The 13,116-nt window shown below is 47.9% G+C and overlaps 2 protein-coding genes across 2 annotated transcripts in view; one reads left to right on the forward strand and one right to left on the reverse strand.

The window, feature by feature from the left end:
* The first annotated feature begins 2,067 nt into the window (after positions 1-2,067).
* LOC147679405 (hydroxycarboxylic acid receptor 2-like) lies at positions 2,068-4,122 on the forward strand. Its single transcript, XM_086944720.1, has one exon. It carries the CDS (start codon positions 2,068-2,070, stop codon positions 3,022-3,024), a length of 957 nt encoding a protein of 318 aa, XP_086800846.1. The 3' UTR covers positions 3,025-4,122.
* Positions 4,123-7,624: 3,502 nt separating this feature from the next.
* KNTC1 (kinetochore associated 1) overlaps positions 7,625-13,116 on the reverse strand; it is a 926,084-nt gene continuing 920,592 nt past the window's right edge. The window contains exon 64 of the mRNA XM_086942947.1: positions 7,625-8,056. Within this exon, the coding sequence (XP_086799073.1) occupies positions 8,015-8,056 (42 nt within the window). The 3' untranslated portion in view covers positions 7,625-8,014. The remainder of the gene's footprint in view (positions 8,057-13,116) is intronic.

Genomic DNA, 13,116 nt, shown 5'->3' on the forward strand with positions numbered 1-13,116 from the left:
TGGAAATCGTCCTGCCTAGATAGTCGGCGGTATCCAGCCCACAATGGATGGTAAACTTTGACGCATCCCTCTCGGCGGCGATAGCCTGGGAGACCTCTGTCCTCCGGACACGGAGGCAGCACCTGCGAACCGTATCCCACACAGAGTGGGAATAAAGTCCCAATAGACATGCAGTGTTTACCGACCGCAGTCCCAAGCTGGCGGAAGAGAACATTTTCTTCCCAAGATGCAGCTTCTTGGATTCCCTTTCCGGAGGAGCCGTGGGGAATGCGCTCTTGGAAGTGGAGGCTTGGATCACCTAGCTCTCCAGAGTGGGGTGTTGGGAGAGGAAAGTGGGGTTGCCCGGAGCCGGACGGTGGTGTCGGGCAATCATCCTGCCCACGGGTGCCCCAGTGTTGGCCTGGACCACGTGCCCAAAAGGATGTCGGTAAGGGCCTCATTGAACGGCAGCAGGGGCTACAAAGAGCTTGCTGCCGGTTGAAACATCTCCGTCAGGTTAGTCCTGACCGCCACCATAGGAAGCTCGAGGTTGAGGGCCTCTGCTCTGTGATTCAAGGACCTTCCCTCGACCAGGATTGCGGCATTGTATATCGGGCAACAAGGATCTTGAGGGAGCATGGGGTGCATGGTGCGACAATCGACGCAGGTCGTCACGCTAAAGGCACTGGAGGCAATCAAGTAGCGGGTCCATCACGGACATCTGCTGATGACGGGCACCACAGGGCTTGAAGCTAGACTTCCTAGTAGACAAAGCAGACACAAGGAGATGATGGACAGAGTGCTGAAACTTTTCAAACACTCACCTACAGTCACTATAAGATCTGGGTTGAATCCATCATCGTTCTTTAGCTCACACTAGTTCGCCCTAAGACGTGGGTCCCTTGCTCACTCTGCCACTGGATTCAAGCTAGCCTGGCTGATTAGGGGGTGTTACTGGGGAAGTGTGTCTGAAAAGTTTCAGCACTCTGTCCATAATCTCCTTGTGTTTGCTTACTAGAAGACATTCTGTCACACCAGGAGAAAAATCTCAAAAAGACTGACAAAAAGTCAAAAAAGGTCAGTCAAAAATTGACTCGGGGTAGCTCTCTCCGGATCTACGCTGACTGGTGCGGAAAGAAAAGACGAAACGTGAGCATGCTGGGGTAGTGCCTATAAAGGCACCAAGCTCATTACTTCTGGGGCAGCTGACGCCATGCAGAGCTGAACCACAGTACCTACTGGTGCACAGGTGTATTGCTAGACAAATGTCCAGGTCCAGTCTGATGCATGGGTATCATTCTAAAGTCGGAATCTGCAGCTAGAAGTCTATCAAATAAGTAATTTTGTTCAGCTGTAAAGCTGAAAGGTGAGTTCTGTGTTTGAAAGGAAACTTTTGAATTATGTCTGTTTTAGAGGAGCTACATGCAGTGGCGGACCAATTTCCACTGCACCCGACAGTTCCTTGCACATTCATTTTGTTCAAGATTTCTGAGACTGAAGGACATGTCTGCAGGATTGCACACACCACACATTCTTTACATTAATGCAAGTGCCCTATAGCGCTGCTGGTGCATTGATGTGATCGACTTTCGTAAAATGCAGGTTAAATAAATGATATGAAAAGGAAGAAAAGTAGATCCCGATGCCACGTCTCTTAAAAAAATGCATAGAAACTGAAAAATGATGGTCTTTTTTTCATATTCAATCTAATGCATCTCGACCAGACATTCACTTTTGTTTTTGCCTGCAAAGAGTCTTGCACACAGCTCAAGGGACTACCACACTGTTTGCATCTAATCACCTATATCTGGCAGGCAAATGTTTTTAACATGTGATACCAGGAAACAGAAGCCACAGAGACTAAACCAGGCAGGGGAATCAGTCCCAAGATACTTGTAGATCCGATGGCCAAGCACTCATTTGCTTGCAAAACAATAAAAATACAAATATCTTTATCCAACAGGATCCAGGTGGCACCATTAGAGGAAGCATAAATATTCTGAAAGATGCAAAGCAGGCAGCCAAAATGCCTATTAATTCCAATATGATTGTCCTTTGGACAGAGAAGGTAGATGCCTGGCTAGCGATATGAACAGCACCTGTTGCCTTTTCGTTGAGCCAGTTCTGTACCAGGTCCTGCCCCCGGTCCTCATCATGGAGTTTGCTTTGGGCATGGCCGGTAATGGGATGGGTCTGTGGATGTTCTTTCACCTTAAAGCCTGGAAGCCCAACTCGGTGTATCTGCTGAACCTCTCCCTTGCGGACTTCCTGGTTCTCTTCTGCCTTTTGTTCCGGACGGACTACTACATCCGGAGGAAAAATTGGATCTACGGTGACGTCCCATGCAGGATCCTCTTGTTCATGCTAGCCGCAAACAGGGCGGCAGGGATCATCTTCCTCACTGCTGTGGCAGTGGACCGCTACTTGAGGATCGTCCACCCCTTCCACAGGCTTAACCGCATTTCTGTGAGAGATGCTGTTCTAGTTTCCTGCATCCTGTGGGTTATCATCGCCGCCATGACAGTATACCTTCTGGCCGAACCTCACTTGTTTCAATTTCAAAACTCAACACAGTGCGAGAGCTTCAATATCTGCCCAGCTTCATTCTCCACCGCCATCTGGCACGATGCTTACTACATCACTCAGTTTCTGGTGCCACTGGGCATCATCAGCTACTGCACGGTATGCATCACCTTGCAACTTATGGGTAGCACGATTGATAGAGATGGAAGGATACTCAAGGCGGTGCGCTGTGTCCTCGCTATCACCATCGTATTCACAATCTGCTACTTCCCCAGCAACATCACCAGAATCTCAATCTTGATCCGCAAATTTCAAAGGATAGGGGGATGCGAAGACTTTAAAAACTTCAGCCTGGCCTTCTACACGTCCGTCTGCTTCACCTATTTTTACAGCATGCTTAACCCGGTGGTGTACTACTTTTCTAATCCAAACTTTAAAGGCTTGTTTAAAGGGCTCTGGCAGACGTTATTACATACTGAAGCATTGGAGTCACCATCGTCCCAAATAATGACCGATAACTGAAAAGAAACCACTCAATATAGGAGTTTATGGTAGGTTTGTAAAATATTTATACCGGGAGGTCTATGAAAGAGCAAGGTTGGCGGTATGTGACATCCTTTGGCTGGAAAATTGCATAAGTGGATAAACTAAACAGGAAGGTAAATACTTGCATTGGACAATCTCTTCAAAGTTGCTGGTCTAGTGCCAACAATGCACAATCCATCACCCACTACTATATATATCTATCGCGCAAAGGCTCTTGCCACTTGAGAGAAAAGGGTGTGTAATATAGTAATTCCCCTAAAAATTACTTTTATGTGTTCATAAGACAATCCAGTGGGTCTGTCTGGCACAGCATAAACTAAATATGAATTTAGGATGGTCTGCCACCCATGGAAGAGATGAAGTGACTCATATTTGAATATAAGAACAGTCATTAAACTTTAATTGAGTAGGTGTTTATGTATGATGGTGGCAGATGTTTTGGCTCCAGAAGCCCCTCTGTCCAGTCGGATAGATATGACATACTGTGTCGGGGGACACCAAAGAGTGGCATTGCTGCTTGTTACCTGCATGCGGCATCAAGCAGGTTACAATCAACGGAGTGGCGAATGGTAGCAGGACTACAATATTATAAAAAGTTCACCACTGGGCCAGAATATTACAACGAGGATTGTTCTTCTCGAACAGTCAGAGTTCAGCACTTTTGACATAACTGGAAGAAGAGGACAAAAGTGATTGGTCAGCATCTTTCAGAGCCTCCTGCATGGGCGCTGCTGGCGGAGGAGACTTCCCTTCTCTATCTGTAGATGGAAGGGTGAAGGACAATGGACCCTTGATGAGAGGTCAGCCATGTTTGAACGAGGGACCCATGTTCTGGGAGTGGGAGAATGAATGGAGCAATCATGATGTAGACAAGCAACGCTGACACGGCTGATGGTGTGCCACGACACCCTCCATACATATCTGCAGCCTCGTGTGTCTCATTAGGAGTACTGGCCACACATGTGCACCTTAGTAAACTATTTAAACTAAGTTTGCGGGATCTTGTATACTGCATTAATAATTCCTATGAAGCTCAGCGTGTAGTAAGTGGGCCACTTCCCTCTGACACAGTGAGCGTTAACATCACAATTTATAATCTACCAAATGACCTTATCACTGTTCGCTAAAGAGATGTTTCATAGCACCTTTCGGAAAGCAATTGCGTGTTGTCTTTGTGATCAGAGTGAGGTATGTGGCATGTCTGGGGGGTGCGTATTATGAGACTGAAGCCAACACATGGGCAGTAAAAATTGATGGTCACAATCTCTTGCAGATGTTTTGGTAAACTACCCAGAAATGATTGCAAAATACTTATGCTTTTCCCTCTCTAGGCAACATTTTCAGCAAGAGCAAAGGGGTGTAAACCTGTTCTGCATTGTTTACTGCATCGGTTCTTACCCTTTTGATGTTTGTGGATCCCCACTGAATCACTCCTGGAATCCAGGGACCCCCACTGAGTCATTATTGGTAGCTTGGGACCCCTTGCTTAAGCAATTTCTATGATTTGCCATTCAACACAATACACAAAAGTACAAAAACAAGTAAGGACCAAACAAATGCTCAAATAGAGAAATATTTTGTTAAATTTACAATCAAATATAGGTTTTAACATTTTAAATGTTGCTTCTTATTTGTATTTAGTCTATTAATGTGAATTTATAAATTAGAATATTATTCAATTTAATGTTGTAGAACAGTCAGGGACCCCCTAATGAAGCCTCACTGACCCTCAGGGGCCCTCTGACCTCAGCTTAACAACCAGTGGGTTAGAGTTCTCTAAACCAGTGGTTATTAACCTGAGGTCAGACAACGAATTCTGTTCTAGGACCTGAGCGCCCTTCGGTCACAGACTTGTCCCCGAGATAGTTGCTCTTACTGTTGAGTCATAGTACCAGCCATAAACGTATGCGGCTCGAAGCCCTATAGAAATTGTCCAGACAGTGGTGCTGGGACACGTTTCCGAGTGGGGAAGCTGGCATTTGGCAACACAACACAAATAACATAGGAATTAGCAAAACTAGTATTAATGGGTAAGTGAGCACAGGAAGGTACCAAAGCCTTTCCAGGGGGTCTGGATGGATTGTCAGGATCTGAAAGGTGATAGTAACCTGGATCTTCAAAAGTATGTCCCTTAGACACATTTGTGTTCTTTTGAACTTTTCTGTCACTTGCAGCACAAGCCTCACTACGCCAGGGGTTAGGGCGCCATGTGGCTGGTATTTTGACACGATGACCAGCATTTCTCTGTTAAGCCAGTTAGAGATAAAAATGTAAACAATCAGAAAAAGGTGGTATTTTATGTCAGCTACAAATATAATATGCAAGTTAAAATGAAAAGTATTTTAAATATGTTTACAGTAATCCTAAATTAGTACTAATGGAAACAAGCAGAACTGACAGCTAAGAATGAGTGTAGAGAATTTTACATAAAATCATATCATAATTGTTTAATCATCAGGCTGCTCGAGGATTTTAAACATATACAAATGTCGCATATTTTTCTCAGAAGAAGATGGCAAGCCCAGTTCTGATACACAGGGGCACGTGTGCCAGCCCTTTCAATTTCAAACGATCATCCTGGAGAAGTGTGGCTCAGGGGTTAGAGGCGGCAGACCTGGAGCTTGAGTTCGGCCCGGGACCAGGGTTCAATTCCCCGCCTCGGCGGGTGTTGGGCTCAAAAAAATTCCACAGACTCGTTAATTCTCGCTCCGGTGCCTTCTCGACTCACGGGTTCACACTCTGCGACTCTGGGCAATAGCTTGCTTAATCTCCACAATGGCCCCTCGCAGTGGGATGCCTGGCTTTCACCTTGTGGATACCCTGCCAGGGTTATCTCACAGGGGAATACCAGGACGGGTTCCCTAAGCAAGCGCTGAGATGCCCCAGGGTAAGTCGTGCGCTATATAAGTTTCATTCATTTCATTTCATTTCATATCATCAGCAACAACAAAAAGAGACAAGTAGGCGGTATGATTTTTGGTGTATGGTATTTAGGCCAGATGTAGGAACCCCAATACCGGTCGGTAACGGCCGAAATTCGGCCGATACCTTCTGGTATTAGGCATTTGGGATGTAGGTGGCTACATTTCAGATTATGTAGGTAAATTACCGAATTCTTAAATACCGATTCGGTAAATTACAGAATCTGAAATGTAGAAAGCACTCAAGTGAGTGCTTTTCACTTGTAAGGATTCGTTATTTACCACCAACTATAAGTTGGTGGTAAATACCGAAAACCGTTAAAAAAGCAATTTTGTGCTTTTTTAACAGTGCGATGTAGCAGACATACATGCCCTTAGGGCATGCATGTGTGCCACATGTGCACCCATGCACTATTCACGGGTGCAACAGGGTGTCAATGTGGTCTTCCCCCTTACCGATTCGGTATTTACCGAATCGGTATTCCCCATTCATTCCTATGGGCCTGGAGGCCCATTGGAATGAATGGTAAATACCGATTCGGAATTTACCGAATCGGTAAAAATTACTGAATACCTACATACCATTTACCCATTCTAAAATACCGAATCGGTAAAATTCGGTATTTTAGAATCGGTAACTTATATTTACCTACCTCTGGCCCAAACAACGAGTTTTATTGAAGGCATTTTTTATAATACAGTACAGTGGTAAAATCCATACATATCAATGAAATATATTAGTAGTTTGAAGGAGCAGAGACTAACACATTAAAAAAATGTGAAAAAAAGCATTTGAGATCTCTGCAAGTGCCATGCCCTTGTCTTGTTTCATTACACAGCTACATATCCGACGAAAAGAATAGAGCCGAGCATAAACCAGTGTTCAGATGATCAAATATATTTAATTGTGCTATCTTCTAAGATATAATATTAATATTTACCTTTTTTTTTATAAAATATGTAGCAGAATCCCAGCTTCCAGCGCCACTGCCGGACAGTGTCATTTCTGAAAATGCCCTTGTACAGAGAGATAGTGTTCCACCATAGGGAGTCCTATGGGAGGACCTGTAACTAATATGCCTCCCTAATGGCACTGTGATACATGTTGAATCTTCCCAGTAGCGAATTAAACCGCGCTTTTTGTAACCCTTAGCATTTGCACTAACTTACGGGCCCAGCCAATAACCTTTCCTGGATGCGCAGCATTGTGTGTGTGAGGGGGGCGGGTCCACTTTAATTCCCAAACAGGCAAAGGGCACACGCAGTGATGGGGAAGGGACCACCAAACGCATTTCCCACCCATCCTTGAGCACTCAACAGAGGAGGTCAGGATCGAACCCGTTGCTAAAGGTGAAAGGTCACAGCACCTGTCAATTCATGCACGCGGCCATAAAAACACGGTATAGAAGACACCCATGCATAATCAACGCAGAATTGCCAGAATACCTTTGTATGAGTCGGGTTTGCGAAGTATAAATCACCAAAATCCCAGAGGACCACTTACGTGTGTAGTAAAGGAATGATGCGGGTCGGGTGTGTGTCGGTGCGCGCGTCCATGGGCGCGGATGCGCAACACGTTACCACCAGAAACACATTCGTCATAGCAATGCCTTCTTTTAAGAGGATCAACTTACAATAAACTACGCGTTAAAAAAGCATGTTAAATATGAACTTTATTGAAAAAAAGTACATGGATAAGGCTATTTACGGTGTTAAAGTTTAAGATAAGATGCAAGCAATAAAGTGCAAAATGAATGAGAGTTGAATCAATTCACAGATGGTGCTCTGCAAGGGAGCGAGGCAGCAAAGGTGGCAACAAGATCGCATTCATATGGTCCAGTGTCACCGTGTGTCCACCTTCGCACACACCCCAGGAGACGCTCGCTCCCGCCCTCCCCCCCGAGGGCTGAGGATTGTTACCGGGGCAGCAGGCTCTCTGGACAATAAGTGCTCTCAGGTGGGAGAACCGAGCTGGGCTACTATCTAGCCATAGGAAGATAGCAAAGTCACCAGGGTTACTGGAATCATGTCTGCAGACTCCGTGCTCAGACCAGGGGGCCGGTCTTCTTCTGCTGGCTCAGGAAGGCCTGAAAGAAAAATAAACACCTGCTTTAATAATAGTGCAAGATACAGAAGGGGAACGCTGAGCATTAAGAGACCATACGAAAACACGTTTCAATTCATTGTATACTACTGCATAAATAGCATTATTGGGAAAAATGCATTTTTTGAAATTCCGGTTGTGAAACCAAAAGGTTTTTGGGCAGATGATGTTTAATAAATGTTATACCACTTTGTAAAGACCTTTATTTGTAAAACCGCATTTTTTTAAAATTCCAGTTGCCAACCCATGTGTGTTTTTGGGCAGTTGATGAATCCTGATTGGACCTTTAGATCATGTTCTTGTATCCTTTAACCCACTTAGTGAATGTGTGTGTGCGCATATATTATATATGCAGATGTGCAGCATGTAATATGCTATTTATTAAAGTTATTACGCATGGAGAGGGGCCACAACTCTATAGAGGCGAAACAAAATGGGCCATGACAAAACCTGTTAAAGTTAAATTGTGGTTCAGAGGACACAGCGCTTAAAAAGCAGTTAGCCAGGTATAGCTTGCAACACAAAACATAAGTCGAGATAACAACGCCATATTTTGGCGTTGTTAATCTTCCTGAATTGGTTTCCTTTTTTTTGGCAGCTGTCTTCAACAAAAATGTGTACTCAGCATGTGGAGGATTAAGTTATGGTATGCGTTGTATACCATAAATGGCGGATTTTTGTTTTTTTAGGTATGTATACAAAACTAACTTTTAAATGTAGTTTTTTCAGTGGATATATAATACATAGAAGAAGGCAATTTCAGGCAAAAGCCTGCCTCTAATGTTCTTATTACAGGCAACTTGGGAGGGCTGTAGTAACTAGTAATAAAGAAATGACGTAGCAGCTCAGCTGTAATAAGGTATGCCAGTTGTTTCCAAATAGGCCACGTTACATGGCATGCGTTTACAACGCATGCCATTACAACGCGGTCATTACAACGACCGCGTTGTTACATCACATACCATTACAACGACTTTCTGTAGAGGGCGCAGGATGTTGGAATATTATAATTTACTATTCCAACTCCAGTCTGTACAACAGTAGGGTAAGTTTTGGATTTTAAATCCAACACCTTCTGCCCCCTACAGCAATAGCACAGCACGCGTTGTATCGTATGCATGGTAAACAGTGTTTTCCGCTGATTCCTGGTGTCACAAGCCCGGCTGCCAGAAGGAGCAGCCAAGGTGGAAGCGCGGTAACAGAGCAAAGATATAGGCTGCAGTTTACACAAGGAAAACCGGAACTGGCTTTTTCTTCTTTCAATATTTTTTTCTAAAAAGAAAAAACGGATAGCAAAAAGATATGTATTGCAATAGATTTCTTTTTTCCACACTATATTTAGAACTTTACCCAAGCATGTACCTTGATTTGTTTGGTGTAAATCTTTTGTAATTATCGAGAAAGGAGTGTTTTTTAAAAAAGGGGGGATAGGTTTACATTTTAGAAAAATATAGAGTACACCATTGAAAGTTAATGAGATGCAGATCAAAGATTTCAAAGAATACACAGATCCGACTGACCAATGGAGCTTTCTCTCCTGAAACCCATTTCGAACCCAAAGAAAGATCTGATTGGCTGCCACAACATTGAAAGAAACTGTTGTGGCAGTCAATACTGGACTCAAGTCCTAAAAAATAAAACATCCAAACAACTGTCACTATTATAGACAGGAACCACTTGGGACCCCTCCTGGTGGGAAGGGGCTTCCCTCTTAGCTAGACCCATTTGCCTGGGAACTAGGTGGTAACATCAGATGGCAAGAAGTAAAGTAACTCAACAACAGGCCCCAAAGTGTGGAGATGCCCCCTTAACAGGCTGAAAGTCCCAGCAGCACAAACAAGTTACTCACCTTTGATGAAGCTGTTTCTGGTGGATTCTCTGCTGATTCTGCACCTTGTGAATGTCCCCAAGGTGCCAGATTGAATCTGGAAACAAAACAAAACCAGTGTTCTTGCATGATCTTAAGTGGCATCATGTGACTGAATTCAATTCCAGAACGGATGTGCAGGCCTGTATGTAAGTGCCATCCATGCTTTTTGATGTTAGTTTCTTTTGTCAGCTTACCCGCGCTCTTAGACACGGAGTCCACCAGTGAACTAGAAGAACCAGTGAGCAGATTGCTAAACTGGGATATTTTTAGATGGAACGGAGACCATTACACAGAATGGGGAGGATGGAGGGCAGTAATTAATTTCTATTAGATGGAGTATCCATCAGAAAGACCGTGAACACCTGCACTACTCTTCCCCGGACTGAGGGAAGGAATGCTTTCAGTGCAAGACGAATGGCCCGGAGCTCCAGAAGGTTGATGTGAAGCCGGGTATCCGCCGGAGACCAGAGGCCTCTGATCTCCGCCTCTCCCATGTGGCCGCCCCATCCCAGAAGGGAAGCATCCGTCACCACAGTGTGCTCGAGTTGGGGAAGGGAGAGGGATCTGCTGTTGAACCAACCCTGGTTCATCAGCCACCACTGCAGTTGTCGAGCAGTGCCCTCCGAGATCTGGATGCAATCAGACAGATTCCCCTCATGCTGCACCCACTGGAACTTCAAGTCCCTCTCCAGAGCCGCATATGCCACCTGGCATGATCGACCAGCAGCCTCAGGGTCATTCGGACCAAAACCCGGGATAGAGGCTGAAAGATGGGAATCATAGGCCAAATATCTTGGGAGGATAAAACCGAAACTGTGCCCAGAACCTCTCTGATGAAGAGGAGCTTCTGAGAGAGAATCAGATGTGACTTCCTCACATTGATGGAGAACCCCAGCTGGTGCAAGAGGTCTGCCGTCGTCTGGAGGTGGCTGACGACTGTCTGGGGCGAGCCCGCCTTCAACAACCAGTCGTCGAGGTAGGGGAAGACTGAAACCCCTAAACTGCGCAGATGAGCTGCGACCACCGCCATCACCTTCGTGAACACCCGTGGGGTGCTGGTAAGGCCGAAGGGGAGCACGGTAAACTGAAAGTGCTCGTGGCCTACCGTGAACGGGAGTAGCAACCACGTCCTAATTCTGGCCCAGGAACGCGCTCAATGGCCCCCTTCCTCCTGCAGAAGCCGCAAATGATCCCCCGATACACGTTGGTGTTGCGGTGGCATGGCTTGAGGGGTTGTCTCGAAGGGGAGGGAGTAGCCCCTTCGGACGATCTGCAGCACCCACCTGTCCGAAGTGACAGTGCGCCAGTGAGAGCGGTGATGGCGAGCCCTGCCCCCCACTGGCGTCACATGGGCCGAAAAGCACGGACTAGGAGGGTTCAGAGGCGGATGCTGCAGGGGAGGGTGTGGACTGGCCTCGCCATTGTCACCGACCGCCTCCACGGTGATTTCCACGCCCGCCACCGCGCTGGATGTTAGCCTGCGGCGTGTGACTGGCAGCACGTGTGGGGGCGCCCCTTCCTTGGCCACGAATGAGCGAAAGGCACCCATTTGCTGGCGCAGGGCCGAGAGGCCCAAGGACTTGGCCGTAGCCCTGGAGTCCTTAAGGCGCTCAAGCGCATGGCCTGCCTTGTCGCCAAAAAGGCCATCAAACGGCATGTCCATCAATGTGTTTTGGACATCGGCCGAAAAGTTGGCGGACCTCAACCAGGCGTGGCATCTAATCGCCATCGTCGTTGCCATCGCTCTACCTAGTGAGTCAGTGGTATCGAGCCCACACCGGATAGAATATCTGGATGCATCCCGGCCCTCCACAAGGGCTTGGCCGAGTTTGGCCCGTACCTCCAACGGACACTCTGGCAGTAATTCCGCGACCGTATCCCACAGAGAGTGGGTGTAGCGGCCCAAGAGGCATGCGGTGTTGGAAGACCGCAGTCCCAGACTAAGGGAGGAGAAGACGTTTTTTACCATACATCTCGTACCTCTTGGATTCCCTGTCCGGCGGAGCCGACGGGAATGCGGTCTGGGAAGTGGACGCCTGGATGACCAGGCTCTCGGGGGTGGGTTGGGTGGACAGGAAAACTGGGTCGCCCGGGGCTGGGCGGTGGCGTCTGGCCACGTTCCTATCTACGGGCGAACCCATAGCGGGCCTGGACCAAGTGCCCAAAAGAACGTCGGTCAAGGCCTCATTAAACGGCAGCAGAGGCTCTGTCGGGCATGACTGCGGTTTAAGGACCTCAGTGAGGAAGTTAGTCCTCACGGCCGCGACGGGGAGCTCAAGGCTCAAGGCCTTGGCAGCCCTCATCAACACCACACTGTAGGTTGCCCCCTCCTCCGAAGGCACGGTAGGAGGCGAGACAAAACCAGTGTCTGGAGAGGTGTCCAGACCACTGGCCTCCCCTAGTTCCCCTGTCCAGTCCTCTTGAGACTGACACTCTCGGGTCAGAGGGTCTTCAGACCCCTCCCAATCCTCCTCATCACCCATCTCCTGATACTCAGGGTTGGCAATTAATGGGGCCGGTTCATTGAAGTAAAACTCCCCAAGCGCCGTCGAGAGCGGCGCCCAATGGCGCCGTTCCGATGTCAGAACCGGAGCGAGGGAGGCATCGGGGACGGCGCCGCCCAAGGACGGCGCCAGAGGCGACACCTGACGGACCAACGCCGGGGGGTTGTAAGGTCCACGGCGACGATCCAGAAACGCGAAGTGGGTCCAGTGGGGTCCCGCGGCGCCGGGCCCCAAGGCGCCGGCGGCGTCGGGACTGTTGGGCCCTGCGGCGTCGGGACCGCGGGGCCCTGCGGCGCCAGCGGCATCGGGGCCGAAGCACTCTACAGGGTCGGGGCCGAAGCCCCCGACCCGCAAGGGGCCCCAGACGGGTCCGCTGGGTCCGAAGGTCTCGTGGAGCCCGTCGGAGGAGAGAGGGACCTCATGGCCATGAGGTCATGGACGCTTGATCTCCTCTGGAGTCGCGTCTCGCCCAGGGACCGGAAGGTGTAGAGCTGAACGCGGCGCCCGCGACTCTGACTCCGACGGAGCCGAGTGGGCGGTGTCACCCGAACCCCCGGCCGCGTCGCGCGAGCTTCGAGGGGGGTCAGAAGAGCGATGACGCCTCTTCGACTTCTTTTGTTTCTTACCCGACGACGACTTCGACCCGGAGGAGTGGTGCCGTCTCTCGGG

This window comes from Lissotriton vulgaris, chromosome 11 (assembly GCF_964263255.1).
Source record: "Lissotriton vulgaris chromosome 11, aLisVul1.2, whole genome shotgun sequence".
NCBI lineage: Eukaryota > Metazoa > Chordata > Amphibia > Caudata > Salamandridae > Lissotriton > Lissotriton vulgaris.